Here is a 16,984-nt window from a genome sequence, read left to right as displayed (position 1 = left end):
CTTCTGTTTTATGACGGAGATGGTCAATTTTCTTACGCAGTGGCCTCCCTTTACAGCAAGTCCAAAATAATTAGAAAGCATGAAGATAGAAGAAATGTCTGTCGTTTTGACAGGATTCCTGTTTGTTTGTCTCAAAGATTTCATAACAACCTCAGGTTATAAACAGTTTATCGAAAATAGTAAGTAGATTCAGTTGTAAACGTTGTCAAATTAATGAATTCCACTTTTTTACAAGCAGTTGGTGTAATTTGGTCTGTGTATCAGACTTCACATTGATTTGGAACTCACTCCCTGCGAATATTGTCTCTCTTGGAGCAAATCAGTTCAGCCAGACAGCCAGCCAATTTGAACATTTGTCCCCCCCCCCACCTCCCCGGAAACCTGCTGTCTTTTTAACCTAGTCCAACTAATGTGATCCTAGGAAATATTGAGATATTTTTTTCATATGGGCAATATCCCCTCTTGCGTCAAACACTTGAAAGACCAAAACAATTGAAGCAATTTCCAATGAAATTTTCATCGCTGCTGACGCTTTACATGTTACAGGTTTAAATTCCAATTATTTCACGAATTAGCCATAAATTCAAATAAAACTTGCATGTATCAAAAGGGGATTCAATTCCTCATTGATTTATATAAATTTAAAAATTATCAGATAATATCCAAAATTACAAATTTTCTGGTGATTAAAACCTATGTATGTACTGTATACGATTAACGTTTTCCGTGTATACACGCCAATATGCGCAAGCGAAAAAACCAATAACTTTACATGACCGTGTACTGTGATTCATCCTCCATTATTTTGGTCCTTCAGAGTTTTGACATTTAGATTGCCAGTCACAAAAATAAAACAATCTGAATGTCAAATTATTTTGACTATTTTTAACCTATTTATTTTTAATACAGTTTTTCCATTTGTTAACATTTCAAAGTTACTTTTTTCTTTTTTAGGTGTCATCTTGCTGGCTGTGTTTGCGGCTTTTATTGTCCAACAATATGTGTCATCTGGAAAGCCAAATTTGTTTAGGTATTCATGTTAAATTTGATTTGAAAGTACAATGAATTGACATTGATTTGTTCTGCATCACACTCAAAATTGATTTGTTCAGCAACATATTCAATGATTTGACATAATCATTGATTGTCAAGCATCTCACTGAATGATTTGAAATTGATTAATTTAGCATCACACTCAGTAATTTGGCAGTTATACCTTTTCTGCATCACACCCAGTGACTTGGCATTGATTTATTTTGCATTACACTCAGTGATTTGGCATATGATTCATTCTACAACAGCCCGCCCGCTTAGCTCAATAGGTAAGAGCGTTGGTCTACGGATCTCGGGGTCGCGAGTTCGATCCTCGGGCGGGGCGTATGTTCTCCGTGACTATTTGATAAACGACATTGTGTCTGATATCATTAGTCCTCCACCTCTGATTCATGTGGGGAAGTTGGCAGTTACTTGCGGAGAACAGGTTTGTACTGGTACAGAATCCAGGAACACTGGTTAGGTTAACTGCCCGCCGTTACATGACTGAAATACTGTTGAAAAACTGCGTTAAACCCAAAACAAACAAAACAGACAAACAAATCATTCTACAACACACTTTTTGATTTGACCTTGATTTGTTCTGTATCACACTCGATGATCTGACATGGATTCGTTCTGCATCAAACTCGGGGATTTGGCATTGATTCATTCTGCAGCAGACACAGTGATTTGGCATTGATTCGGTTTGCATCACACTAAATTATTTGACATTGATTCATTCTGCATCGCACTCAATGATTTGACATTGATTTGTTCTGCATCACACTCAGTGATACAACAGTGATTCATTGTGTCACATTTGATAATTTTTTTCTGCAACTGTGAAACAGAAATGTAAGAACACTATTAGCTTTTAAGTTGGAATTATTTTTCTGAGAAAAAGTATAATGTTAGATTTTTTTTTTAACTCTGTATATTTTACAGATTTTTTAAAAGAAGTGTTTTGTGACATTTATTATAAATGTATTTTGTATATATGTTAGGCTAGGAGATGCAGGACTGTGGGCGTGTCTTTTGTTACCCAGTGTTGCTAATGGAATGGAAATGGAAGGTAACATATGATCATTGCAGTGTTCATCAGTTGTTTGAATTTGTTGAAAAATGCCAGAATTTTAAAAAGATTTTTCATTCTCTAGCTGTACTGTCAGTACACATTTATAAAAACTTTTGTGTGTACTGGTAAGTTAGTTTCTCTGCAACTTTTGGACTTTCAAACTCTACTTAAAGTCTTTGGCATCAGCAAATGGTCTTACAGAACCTAGTCCAATAATTTTGATAAGATTATGCCCCTTTTATACTAAGAAAATTGTGGTAAAGATTTTGTAATGTAAGCTAGTATTAATTTTCAAATAGTCAGACACATTATCAGTAGAAAGCATATGTTTTTTAAGGATAAAAAGGAATCAGTTTTGTTTTGCCGAATCCCTAAACTTTTTTATTGTAGACAGAAGTTTGTTATGGACTCTTGCTTTGGCCACACTTGTAAGCTACGTGTACAGTGAAGGATTAACAATGTCGAGGCTGTGGTGCATATTGATAGTGGTGGTATATACATGTCTTACAGCTAATCTGATGTATCAGAAACCTATTGGTAAGTCGATTAGTTATTGTTATAGCCACTAGGCTATCAAGGTGGTTAATTTTTTCTCTTGATGTTATAGTGGTCCTTGAAACCAATAAAAAAGAAATTGAATAACATGCTGTGTTGCAATATTTCATATCTTTTGTGTACTGAAGAGATTACGAATCTTTATATACCAAAATTTGAAAAGTCAAACATGACAGCCCTGTAAATACTTATATGTGAACTGATTTTGACTGCAAGACTTTGTGTTAAATTAATGAGTTTAAATTGTAATTATCTTGAGCAACAACCCATACACAATGACCCATACAGTGCAGCAGTAAAGCATGTCTGACTTACTGCATTCAGAGAGATAGTAAATGTATAATTGTACCCTGACAGAAGATTGATTTTGTTCATTCTAGATGCACTTATTATAGCAGTATGCTGTATGGTGTACATGTACATGTTACACAACATATCATCTTGGTTCAAGAGGAGTTTTACATTTGGTGAGGCTTCTGTAGTTGTACAGCTGTATGTCTGTCAAACATACAGGGGCATCAGGAATATAAAGGTAAGATTCTATAGTTGTACAGCTGTATGTCTGTCAAACATACAGGGGCATCAGGAATATAAAGGTAAGATTCTATAGTTGTACAGCTGTATGTCTGTCAAACATACAGGGGCATCAGGAATATAAAATATAGTGTATAGCTGTATGTCTGTCAAACATACAGGGGCATCAGGAATATAAAGGTAAGATTCTATACTTGTACAGCTGTATGTCTGTCAAACATACAGGGGCATCAGGAATATAAAATATAGTGTATAGCTGTATGTCTGTCAAACATACAGGGGCATCAGGAATATAAAGGTAAGATTCTATGGTTGTACAGCTGTATGTCTGTCAAACATACAGGGGCATCAGGAATATAAAATATAGTGTATAGCTGTATGTCTGTCAAACATACAGGGGCATCAGGAATATAAAGGTAAGATTCTATACTTGTACAGCTGTATGTCTGTCAAACATACAGGGGCATCAGGAATATAAAGGTAAGATTCTATAGTTGTACAGCTGTATGTCTGTCAAAAATACAGGGGCATCAGGAATATAAAGGTAAGATTCTATACTTGTACAGCTGTATGTCTGTCAAACATACAGGGGCATCAGGAATATAAAGGTAAGATTCTATACTTGTACAGCTGTATGTCTGTCAAACATACAGGGGCATCAGGAATATAAAGGTAAGATTCTATAGTTGTACAGCTGTATATCTGTCAAACATACAGGGGCATCAGGAATATAAAATATAGTGTATAGCTGTATGTCTGTCAAACATACAGGGGCATCAGGAATACAAAGGTAAGATTCTATGGTTGTACAGCTGTATGTCTGTCAAACATACAGGGGCATCAGGAATATAAAGGTAAGATTCTATAGTTGTACAGCTGTATATCTGTCAAACATACAGGGGCATCAGGAATATAAAGGTAAGATTCTATACTTGTACAGCTGTATGTCTGTCAAAAATACAGGGGGATCAGGAATATAAAGGTAAGATTCTATAGTTGTACAGCTGTATGTCTGTCAAAAATACAGGGGCTTCAGGAATGTAAAGGTAAGATTCTATGGTTGTACAGCTGTATGTCTGTCAAACATACAGGGGGATCAGGAATGTAAAGGTAAGATTCTATAGTTGTACAGCTGTATATCTGTCAAAAATACAGGGGCATCAGGAATGTAAAGGTAAGATTCTATGGTTGTACAGCTGTATGTCTGTCAAACATACAGGGGGATCGGGAATGTAAAGGTAAGATTCTATAGTTGTACAGCTGTATATCTGTCAAACATACAGGGGCATCGGGAATACAAAGGTAAGATTCTATAGTTGTACAGCTGTATATCTGTCAAACATACAGGGGCATCAGGAATATAAAATATAGTGTATAGCTGTATGTCTGTCAAACATACAGGGGCATCAGGAATATAAAGGTAAGATTCTATACTTGTACAGCTGTATGTCCGTCAAAAATACAGGGGCATCGGGAATATAAAGGTAAGATTCTATACTTGTACAGCTGTATGTCTGTCAAACATACAGGGGCATCAGGAATATAACGGTAAGATTCGATGGTTGTGCAGCTGTATGTCCGTCAAATATACAGGGGCATCAGGAATGTAAAGGTAAGATTCTATGGTTGTACAGCTGTATGTCTGTCAAACATACAGGGGCATCAGGAATGTAAAGGACTGGTAAGATTCTATAGTTGTACAGCTGAATGTCTGTCAAACATACAGGGGCTTCAGGAATATAAAGGTAAGACAGGGAGTGAATATATCACAGTCTGTAGTGTCTAACCAGCCTCTGTTGATGACAATGATTATACTTGTAGCTCAAAATCTTCACTACTGGATCTCTTAACAATAAAGCCAAATCTGTTTGCCAGACTAGTAGACAATAATTGATAGGGATATCCCAGTAAGGGCAAATTTCATGATACAACATTCCTGATTCAATAATGCACCTTGTACAGTATACATGTATATGTTGCACATTGTAAAGTATATATATTCATGTCTGCTGTCAAATTGTCATGGTTATGGATTTGATTCATTATTAAGCAGTCTGGTTATAAGAAGGTAGAACATCAGTCTGCCTACACATTTTTTACACCCTGTGACATATTGTAGCTGTGTAAAACAGTTTTACCATGTTCCAAAATAAAGCTGTTGGTAAAATAATTCGATCTCTTACAAATTTATGTGAGAAGATTATATAATGTATTGCAAGTTGATTTGCTGAGTTTCTCTGTTTATGATGCAGATGGTTTTATATTTATTTTAACTAAGTTATGTTTTTCTTACAGGGCTCAGATCCTTTAGAGAAAGTAACAGTTGTAAGTATAGATTTTTAAAGATATACTAGTATCAGCTCACCTTAATTGGAGATCCTGGTTCAGCAATAGGTGGAGGTGGATAGTCTGGTGTCCACTGTCCACAATTTATGGAAACATTTTCTTAGAAACTAGTGGTCGGAATTACACCAAGCTCGGTCTGTAGCATCCTTGCACAGTACACTGCGAAGTTTATTCAAATGGTTCTGCTTGATGCATTTAAAGGTTGCTAGAGCTAAAAAAGAAATAATTACTCAAACAACTTCCTCTCAGCAACAGCTTGATGGATCTTCATCAAACTTGGTCTGTAGCATCATTATAAGGTCCTTGTCCAATTTTCTTCAAATTGGGGCACTTGACACTGTTTAGTGGCAGCCAGAGCTAAAAAATAAGAAAATTAAATAACTCCTTCTCATGAAGCACTTGATCAAACTGTAGCGTCATTATAAGGTCTTCTATCAAATGTATTCAGATTGGGGCACATGGCCCTTCTTAGGGGCTGTTAGAGCTAAAATTAAAAGTATCTTTAAACAACTTGTTCTATTGAACTGCTTGATGGATCGTCATCAGACTTGTTCCACATCATTATAAGGTCCTCGCTTCGTTTTGTTCAGCTGAGGGTATTTAGCCCCTTTTTGCGGTCACTTTAGCTAAATATAGAGATACCTTGAAACAACTTATTCTTTTCATGAAGCGTTTGATGGATCTTCATCAAACTTGGTCCGTAGCATAAAGTCTAATGTTTGATTTCTTCAAATGGGGGCACTTAAGAGGCTACCATAGCTAAAATAGAAAAATGTTAAAGTGTGCTTTTCTCTTGAATCGCTTGATTGATCATTCAACATGTTCTGTAGCATCATTTTAAGGTTCTCTCTCAGATTTGCTCGAATAATTTTGTAATATTATATACTTTTGCTTTCGTTTTAAATACAAAACCTTCATGAAAAATGTTTGATCCTAAAAATAGAAGTAACAGTTTGTGTTTGTAATTGCAGATGGTGTATTTCGGTTTACAGCTAGCAGTGTTATCCCTGTATGTCCTATCTAAGAAGCAGTGCCCAGCCGTGTGGTTGTGGCCTGTGATGGCAGTGATAGGACTGGTATATCTACTGGCTGTGTGTGTCCTCTATCTTGAAATGACTGATATACACAGTTTACTGAATAATGTTGTAGCAACAAATATATCGGTAAGTAGTTGGTTTTATATCTTGGAGTCACTTATCTAATGGTCTGTTTCACACTATATTAAATCATCATTTTATTGCCATATTAAAACATACTGATTATAGGATTTTGCCCATCACTGCTTTATGGTAAAAGATTGAATTTTGAGGAAGCCATGTTGCTGGCTTGCCGAAGGTTTGAGGATATATCCAGCTGCCTTTCCTTACTTGAAATACTGTTTGGAGTGAAAATATCAATAGAGTACTGATGTAAAAAGATTTGAATTGTCACCAAACGTCTCATTTTGTGTACTTACGAAATTTTGAATTTGTAACTGTATGAAAATGGAAAGCTGACATGCATTTGAAATTTGGGATATACTGTATGTATATTGTTCAATTTTCAGGAAAGATGAATTGGTCTGGAATGAAACTCTAGTATATGAGCTCAAATAAGGTTCTCATGTATAATAAGTTGTTTTACTGTAATGTGAAAATAAATGCCAGTTTATTTGATTTCAGGCAGTCCTTCTGAGCTGGTGGTTTCTTTGGCTTATAAGCAGTATTATGCTGGTGTGTTTCCATGGAAACAAGCCATCAGAAATACTTTGCAAAAAATTGTCTAGTCAACCCTCAGAAATGACAAGTAAAGACACTTCAGTATATGAACATGTTACCACTACACAATCACACAATGATACAGACACTGAGGAAAAATACAAACAAATTCTTACTCAAGAAATGGAAGGGAAAACCACAAATATTTCTAAACAGTTCGAATCTCAGAGAAGCAAAAAGTTGAAAGAGAAAACATCAGGGAGTGAGGATGCGACATCAGTACGGAAGTTCTTCCATGTTGCTATGATATGTGTATATGTTCCGGGGTTGATGCTGTGCCCCAACTTGTTGTACCTCGCCTCAATTGTCATTGCTGCTGTACTGATCATTCTAGAGGTAAAACTTCTGTCACATTGGTCATTGATAATTGTAGAGGTATAAACTCAGTCAAATTGATCAGTGATAATTCAAGATGTGTAAACTCAGTGACGTTGGTCATTGATAACTATAATAGAGGTATAGACTCAGTCGATTTGATCAAAATTATTTCAGAAATATAAGCTAAACCACTGTCACATTAAAATTGGACAATCTAACCTCTTTAACATGGTCACATAATGCACTGACTGACAGGGTCCACTAAAGACAGGTGACCACTTGATTCAGGTTTTGATGCACAGCATCAGTGTTTGATTAGATAAGAATTTGGCAGTCAAACATTTTTATCTTTACTATGTATTTTGGGTTTGCTGTTACTAACATTAAAGTTAATATATTCTCATGAATAAACTGATACAGGCTGATTTATATTTATTTAATTGGAATTACAGGTAATCAGGGTGTTGAAATTACAACCTTTTGGACCTATACTGGATGAGTACCTCTGGGTTTTTCTTGATGAACAGGATACTGGTGACCTTATATTGACCCCTATATACCTCCTCCTGGGCTGTTCTTTGCCTTTATGGTGGAACTATAAGCAGCAAAGTAAGTGTTAATTTTGCATGTAATTTTATTCATAAACCAGGTTTCTATAAACCATGTTATTACACTGGCAGATGTCATTTGGAAGACAGCTAGACAGCCTCAGACTCATCTGCTTAATAACTTGAGTTTGGATTAATATATTGAAATGAAATTCACCCTATCAGTAGCGACAAACATTTGGCATGTTGGGAAAAGTTCACTTTAAGTGAATATTACAGGACCACCTTGTTCCCTGTCAATGTATGCAGGACTGATCTCAGTGGGTGTCGGTGATGGCATTGCATCTGTTATTGGTAGAAAATTTGGCAGACATAAATGGCCAGGTAAGTACATCTTCTTTGTGTCATAATGATTCTTGGCAGAAAAAATGCATTTTAGATATGGTCAAAGCTTCATCTTGCGTTAGTACAGACAAGTTAAAAAATTTATAAAAATATCCCAGTAAAAATGAGCAACGTTTTTATGCCTCTCTTTAAAGACAAGTGCTGGTCAGTCATGCTTTGACCTACAGCAGCCAAACTTCATAAGATGAATGCCTTAGTTTGTAGATGACCACTAAGTTTTTGGTGTTATTTGGGCAAAGGTTAAAGCTTTCTTGTGACTGAAAAAAAAATAGGCCCAGTTACCTTCGGTAATTCATGGGAGTGCAGGACCCAGTTACCTTCAACAGACTGTCAGAAGAGTGTGAAGGGCAGTTATCTTCACAGGCCATCAAATAAGTTGAAGATACCCAATTACTCTCAGCAAGCCTTAATGGGAATCGGGGGAAGCTATTACCTTCAACAGGCCACTATGGGCGAGGGCGTAGTTACCTTCTTAGGCTATCATAAAAATTGGGTGCAGTTACCTTCACAGGTCATCATGGGAGTTGGGGTCAGTAAAAGCCATAGGCCATCATGGGAGAAGGAGTAGGGACAGTAACTTTCACATGCCATCATGGGAATTGAGGGTACATTGACATTTATTAGGCCACAATGGGAAAAGGAGGACCAGGTCACCTTCAGCAGGCCATCAAGGGAGTGCGGGACTCAGATATCTTCAGCAAGCCATCATCAATGGGGTAGGGGCATATGTGTTTTACAAATAGCATATTAAGAGTTTGAAATATCATTTGGCAACATATTTTGATGATATTTCATGTTTTCTGATGTCTCAAATTACATAAAGCTTAAAGGTACTTCAGACATTCTTTAGTTCCCCAGTCTTGAAAAAAAAAACTTAAAGGAAATGTAGTTGCTACATCAATATGTTCAAACCAATAACCTCCAAACTGAGCAGATAACACGTAAACCATTGTACCACCTCTGTATTGCATGTTTCTTTGGGATCATCTCGTAGACAGTTTATTTCCTTTTACATTTTCCTCGCAAGAAAAATAATTCTTAACAAGCCTGCTTTTTATACTTGTATCATTGTCCCAGTTTAATTATTACAGGTAGAAAGAAGTCTATAGAGGGAACATCTGCTGCTTTTATATCACAGATTATAGCTGTACAACTCTTGTCATTTGGCAGTAAGTGATCAAATGTTTTACTTTCATTCAGTTTGTATAAACACAGTGTCCACCAAACTTGGTCACAATGGTTATGGGCATAATATTTCAGGTGCAGTAAACCTCACTTATAAGGAACAGCTTGGGACCTCTAAAAATTGTTCCTTATAACCGAGGTTCCTTATATCCATATAGGGAACTAGTTCCTCGTAACCGAGGTTTGTATAGCGAACACAATTTGTATAGCGAACACTATTTGACTGACGTTTGATAAGGGCTATGTGTTCACACTCCGGGCCGGCCTTGAGTCCTCATGTGAGAACGTTTTGTTTCTAGTACCAGCCCTTTCCTGGAGAGATGGTAAGGTAAACTGCCTGCATGTATATGACTGAAATAGTGTTGAAACGCGGCGTTAAACCCGAAACAAGCCAACATGTTCGTCGATAAGAATGACTGTAATTTTAGTTTATTTTTGTCGGTTATTTCTATCTTCTTTTTAGAGAGCGCTACATGATGACTATCAGATATGTTGCAGTTACTCACCTTACTTTGCTTGACCGCATGTTATGTGAATAGACATCAATACTAATTTAGAACAAATGTTAAATTTTTTATTACAAAAATATTAAATTAGACTACCCATTAAAATCTAAAAGTAGGGTGTTTATGACATGCAGTGTATTACGACTAGACAACGGTGCCATACATACAGATTAAAGTGTAAATTATACCTATAGTTTTGCTATTGTCCATTTTAGCACCTGCTATAATTTTTATAATTAGAAATTTGGTAAACTGAACTGTTTGCCATTGTTAATCGTGTGTGATTAGCACATTTATTTAGGATATGACCGTGACTGATTTTCGTTCACTACCGTTAACATGAAATACCTAATAAATGTAGCTCTCAGACATAATCTTGAGAATATAAGTCTTCTTTTGTCTAGTATTTGGTAATTTGATGATATTATATATTTTCTTTTTATCGTATCCGTGAATTAACAAACTAAAGATCATAGAAATGAAATAATTTGTGTTTATTCATGTGCATGAAAGCGCGTAAAAATGCCGATGTTACTCTGACGTCATCCGCGATTCTCCTGTTTATTTCCGGTTTTCAATAATTCTTATACTCTATGTCTGTTAGCTATAACTGAGGGGTTTTCCATTGAATTTTGTACTTTGGGACTGGAAAAAGTGTTCCTTATAAGCGAGTGTTCCTTATAACCGAGTTCCCTATAATCGAGGATTTTTACATTGAATAAAGAAGGTATTAGATTGGGGAATTGAAAATTGTTCCTTATAACCGAGTGTTCCTTATATCCGAGTTCCTTATAAGTGAGGTTTACTGTAAATTGGAAAGCCCCAGTCACTCCTGAGTTATGGCACTTGAATTGCTCAAAATTGAAAACATTAACAGTGTTTGCTTAATAAGTCAAAAGTTATTACCCAGTGTTCAGCAAACTTTATAGGCATTTTATCTTTGCCAAGTTTGATAAGCAGCTGGATAGTCTTTGTAGTTGCGGAATTATGGCTCCTGAATCAGTCAAAACTGTGAAAATTGACAAGTGGTGTTGAGTATTTTAAAATCCAAAAGTTATTTGCTGTGACAGTCATATATATTGACACTTGAATGTTAAGCCAAAAATGATCATAAATCATCTATATTTTAATCCATAAATGAACATTTTCATTAAATGTAATGCTAGAAATGATTAATTGTCATTGATGTTAAGCCCAAAATGTTATTTTTTCTACAGAAGAAACCTGAAATTATCCTTTTATTTAAAGGTAGAAATGATAACTTCCATTTGTACATGTATAATTGTAGAAAGATTAGTGTTTGTAAGAATTATACTCAACTCCAAATCACATCGCAGACTTTAACATCATTTTGCCATAGTACAAGTTATCAGTGACTTTATTCTGCCTATTGGTATTTCAGACATTCCTGGAGCAGTTGTTTCCATGGAGATGATATTTTGTCTTGCTCTTATTTCACTGCTGGAAGCATTCACCAGTCAGATAGACAACCTGGTTGTTCCAATGTTTGCCTGGGTTCTATTAGCCACTATAGAGCCTACCTATTAGACACTGCAGGTCAAGTGTTTGTTCAATGGATGGTGTTGATTAGAAGAGCTAACCTGTAAGATGCTACAGATCCTGTGTTTGTTCAGCGGATGGTGTTGATAAGTGGAGCAAATCTATTAGAGGCTACATGTTGTGGACAATGGACAGTGTTGAAAGTAAAGTCAACCTATATTGTGCTACAAATCGTGTTTGTCCAATAAATGGTGTTGAAAATAGAGCCAACCTGTATGGCGCTACAGATCCTGTGTTTGTTCAGTGGATGGTAATCGGAAGTAGAGCCAACCTGTAAGGCACTACAGATCCCATGTTTGTTCAGTAGATGGTAGTCGAAAGTAGAGCCAATCTTTTAGAGACTACAGAACCCGTGTTTATTCAATGGATGGTGTTGAGCAAACCTTTAAGCAAGCCAGACACTGTAGATCCTGTGTTTGTTCAGAAGTAAAGCCAACCAATGTTGTATTTATCCAATAGATGGTGTTCAGAATTAGAGGCATCCTTTATATAATGCAGTCTAAATGTTTTTTGGATTGTGTTCAAAAGGAAACATTCTTTACGTTTGTTAAATGAATAGTGTTCTGCACTGATAAAACTGTACCTTATGTGTTCAGCATTAGAATCAGTTTACCTTTTGTTCTGTTTTTTTTATCTCAGGAAAATGTTAAGCAATTAAACAAATTATTTATATGCAAATCTTAGTTTGTTTTCTCGAGGATACGAACAGACTAATTTGAACACTTTCAATTAGATAGTGTCTTGTTAAACAGTAAAGCCAGAATATTATACACTGAAGAGATGCATTCACTGCAGTACCAGTTTACAGACACTCAAGCTGTGCAGTGATTGTCCATGGCAAGTCTCCAGTAGGCATTGTAGGTGCACTGATGCAGTGTTTACTCCAACCAGAAAATGAACTTGACAACACGTAGTAAAATATAACACTTTCTTTCCTCAAGAAATGTGTATTTAATCTATTGCCTTAGAAACAAAGTCAGTTTTGTTTTTAAAAGGTCTGCCAACTCCAGTAAGTGGTATCATTTTACTCCACCTTTAGGAACAAAAACTTGACACTGACAGATTGATCCACCAAATCTGTAAAATGACTTTTCATGAATTGCAGCTTTATTTTATAAGATCCAGAATACAAGTGTTGAGTCATTTCAAGTTCCGACTATGCACAACAAAGTAAATGATAGACACAAATTTGTGCACCAACACACCAACCATATTTTTTTATGACGGGCATAAAAGAATTGTATCAAACACTTTGCATTGTTCAACAGTTTAGTGTCTCCCTCAGTTAGCAGCTTTTTGTACTTTGGCTATCCATCCATCCATCCATTTAATTTATATGTGGAAACATATGCTTTTAATGAATTAGCAGTATCTGGTTTGGAAATTATTTTGTTAAATCTATCTTTTGAAACTGTACCTATTGGATCATGCATAACTTGCTGGTATTTTTCAAACTAACAGTAAGACAGTGGTGCTTTATGACTTGAGATTGTGATCCGTAACATCTCATCATCGTGTACAATTTAATATTTCCATTATAGATACTGACCACAGCAAGGTAGCTTCTGTTTTTAACCATGGGGACAGTTGTTCCATGTCTACATCTTCCATTACCTCTTTCACTATTTACTTTATAATGGCTACTGTAACATTCAACTTTGACATATGGGTCATTTACTGACCTAAGAAAACTTCTTTAATCATGTAGCATCTTCAGGCCAACAGTATCTAGTAGTATAGTTATTCATTGTGTTACTGATCTTTTAAATAAAAAGAGAAGTTGAGAAATATTTACAGATGCAAAATGTCTTAAGTCTGTTGTTTTTGTGGGAAATCATGTACAGTAACAAATAACTTAAAATGAGTGCTAAAATAAGACCAGTAGCAAAATGATACAGGGAATTTCACAATAAAAGCAAACATTTTATTAGTAAATACTGTTTATTTGGCAAGATAATTGGCTATTACAAATATATAAAACTACATGTATAACTAAGTAAAATTCTGATAAAGCATATGCACCAACAAGGACCATCATAACATCATTCTTCTGTAAATTTTAACAAGATTCAGAAAATATATATCAAAACAAATTCTAAAACATTCAGTCACATGGTCCTTAGGCACTTCACAACTCACTGCGCACCTGCATCAGTAAAACAAATATAAAAAAAAAAAACTATTTCTACAAAACTGTTCACTTAAAATAGCACCTTATACCAGCAGGTGGTGGGTGGGGTAGCTGTATGCTCCAGACATGAAATGTAAAGAACAAATATGACATTCAAGCTTTATCTGTGACCTACACTTTTGACCTTGCACTATGCAAATTGTCCCTTTGCCATTTACCTATATGCCATGAAGTAAATACCTTGAATAGTTACCATGTTATGTTTGAGCCACAAATTTGACCTAGCTATGACCTTGACTTTGCTGTGGTCTTGACCTTTGACCTACAGATCTGACCTATGAGCTCAAATTATGATCTTGACCTTTGACTTACTGTGAAATCTTTTGTGGGCATGGAATTTCGTGGTTTTGGTCAAAACGGTAATTTTGTGGGGATATGAATTCGTATATTTCAACTTTTGAACACAAAATGATTGGTAATTTTACTTGTTTGTTGGGATTCAATTTTGTGGATTGACTGAACTATGAAATCCACGAAAATTAGTTCCCCATGAATATTAAAGCAGCAGCAGCATGCCTCCAGATTTGGCTAAAAAATAATCTTTCTTTCAAACTGAAGTTTGATCATATGAACATTAGAATATGAATTTTTGTTTCTAACATATTTTAAAAGTTTCAAATCAAGAAAAAAAGATGACCGAAGGAATCGAACCCCGGACCACCGCGGCAATAAAGACATTTTCCCGTCGTCGTAACCAATAGCACTATAGCTGAAGTAGTGAATAATGACTTCAAAAAATAGATATTTATAATCGAGACAGTTTATCTGGAGTAAAAGTGTGACAAACGCTTTTCAATTTTCATCATAAAAAGTAGTAAAAACAGCAAATTCTCCAGAGTTTCCGTAACAGAAAGTTTGTCAGTAATTAAGTTTTAAAGCCTTCTTAAGAAATACAGCATTTATTTCAAGATATCTAAAAAAATTTAAAAAATTTGTTGTCGAACGATCTGGAGGCATGCTGCTTTAATGATTTCACAGTACCTCCTGGCCAATTACCTTTATGCCAAGTTGAAAGTCAATAGAGGGAACGGTTATTGAATTTTGCTCGGGGATAAGAAATAGGAGAATGATGGGCAGACAGATGCACACACCATCACACAATACATCCCATTTTTCCAAAACAGGTGTATCAACAGGAGCATCTCTATTAGGAGTACTGTTTAAACTATTACTAGACAATGGCATGAAATATACACATAACTGAAAATGGATCAACAGATGAATCTTACAAATGGCTGACTTTGTCAATATACTGAACACTATAGAATTTATGATGAAATTTCTTGCACTTTTATAAATTTACGAGCAAAAAAGAACACACCAAATATATCCTGACCTAAAGTGCATGTATATATCCCATACATTCTTTAATTAAAAAGGGTTTAATGGAAAAATGTTGTAACTGTAAAAGATTATAAAAATGTTTGAATTATGGCACATTAATAGCTGTCCAACTATAGCAACAGTAGAACAACACTGAACATTATACAATATAAAATTATGTAAAAATTATTACACTCTGCTTATAAACACTGGCCTATAACAAGAAACTGCAAACAACATTAAAACTGTGAAAACTTTAAAAGATAAGACTGAACTCAATGCATTATGCTTACCAATCAACTAGCTGTTGCATAAACATCTTGCAACTGCATTATAATCAAGCACACCTCCAAAACTAAATAAAGTCATGCACCAATGACATTTGCTCAATAAAACTAAGTAGGTTCAGCTTTGCAGCCATACAGTCCAAAATCTACCATCTCTACTGCATTACTAGACTTCTATGAAGTATTTACATTAACAAGGCATCTTGGTACTCTCTCTGTTTTATTTGTTTGTTTGTTTGTTTTGGGTTTAACGCCGTTTTTCAACAGTATTTCAGTCATGTAACGGCGGACAGTTAACCTAACCAGTGTTCCTGGATTCTGTACCAGTACAAACCTGTTCTCCGCAAGTAACTGCCAACTTCCCCACATGAATCAGAGGTGGAAGACTAATATTTCAGACACAATGTCGTTTATCAAATAGTCACGGAGAACATATGCCCCGCCCGAGGATCGAACTCGCGACCCCGCGATCCGTAGACCAACGCTCTTACCTACTGAGCTAAGCGGGCGGGCCTCTCTGATTTATGATTTGTGGTATGTAAGATCAAATGTAAAGAGACCTGTAATAAAAGTTTAGTCAAGTAAACAAGCCAGAAGCAACCACAAACATGTGCAGCTTTTTTCACTTCTAACATGTGCTTTTAAGAAGAAAATTTGTTCATTGAGCAATCTGCTTTGGTGGTGGAGGAAGACCCCAGGTGCCCCACCGTGCATGACTTCATCATGGGTGGGCACCTGGGCAGAACCACCGACCATCCTTAAGCCAGCTGGATTGCTTCCTTGAGCAATTGTCAGTCACTAACACAAAAGAATATTCCAAAGAAAACATAAAAATTAGCATACATTACATTATATAGTATTATAAAAATAGTTGCTACCTTTTCTGAAAGCAAACTGTCTGCTTAGTTAATGAATATAAAATATTTAATGAATCTTAAAATATTACTTAGAAATACAATATATTTTGAATAAGAACATAGAGCGGAAACATTTTTTAATGTGATTTCTTGTTCATTTTATTTTTCTTCCCAGAAAGATTTTGTCTGAGAGCAAACAACTGTGGTATAATAAACAGACTGATGTTCAATAACCAGAATACTTGTTGGGAATGAGCCCGTGCTGGCACGTGAAACTCTGCTTCTGTTCTAGGATGAATGCTCCCACCTATATGGGAAAACTGTCCCTGAAAAAATAATTGACACAACTAATAAATTCATCGAAGAATGTTTCTCTGCTATTTGATTTTATTTAAAAAATATCATGTACATTTATCAGTTCCTACAGGAAATGAACAATGTCAAACCTGCACAATGTGAACATGCTCAAAGACAAACTTGTGCAATGCAAAACCTGAACAAT

The 16,984-nt window shown here is 35.6% G+C and overlaps 3 protein-coding genes across 6 annotated transcripts in view; 2 read left to right on the top strand and 1 right to left on the bottom strand.

The window, feature by feature from the left end:
* Positions 1–24: 24 nt before the first annotated feature.
* On the top strand, positions 25–5,542 carry LOC128545937 (uncharacterized). The gene is made up of 6 exons (XM_053549146.1): positions 25–179; positions 955–1,030; positions 2,040–2,107; positions 2,501–2,647; positions 3,046–3,197; positions 5,495–5,542. Exons 1-6 carry the CDS (start codon positions 80–82, stop codon positions 5,540–5,542), a joined length of 591 nt encoding a protein of 196 aa, XP_053405121.1. The 5' UTR covers positions 25–79.
* Positions 5,543–6,500: 958 nt separating this feature from the next.
* Positions 6,501–12,496, top strand: LOC123566359 (dolichol kinase-like). Its single transcript, XM_053549971.1, has 6 exons — positions 6,501–6,708; positions 7,207–7,638; positions 8,073–8,229; positions 8,448–8,552; positions 9,665–9,742; positions 11,667–12,496. Exons 1-6 carry the CDS (start codon positions 6,517–6,519, stop codon positions 11,810–11,812), a joined length of 1,110 nt encoding a protein of 369 aa, XP_053405946.1. The 5' UTR covers positions 6,501–6,516; the 3' UTR covers positions 11,813–12,496.
* A 3,648-nt stretch (positions 12,497–16,144) lies between these two features.
* The window catches only part of LOC123566361 (transmembrane 6 superfamily member 1-like), a 10,765-nt gene continuing 9,925 nt past the window's right edge, over positions 16,145–16,984 (bottom strand). For all 4 annotated transcript variants that reach the window (XM_053549973.1, XM_045360357.2, XM_053549975.1 and 1 more), the window contains exon 9: positions 16,145–16,808. In XM_053549973.1, coding sequence (XP_053405948.1) covers positions 16,620–16,808 — 189 coding nt within the window. In that variant the 3' untranslated portion in view covers positions 16,145–16,619. The remainder of the gene's footprint in view (positions 16,809–16,984) is intronic.

Source organism: Mercenaria mercenaria, chromosome 8, assembly GCF_021730395.1.
Source record: "Mercenaria mercenaria strain notata chromosome 8, MADL_Memer_1, whole genome shotgun sequence".
NCBI lineage: Eukaryota > Metazoa > Mollusca > Bivalvia > Venerida > Veneridae > Mercenaria > Mercenaria mercenaria.
The sequence above is the reverse complement of the archived record's forward strand: the minus strand, read 5'-3'. Positions and strand labels throughout refer to the sequence as shown.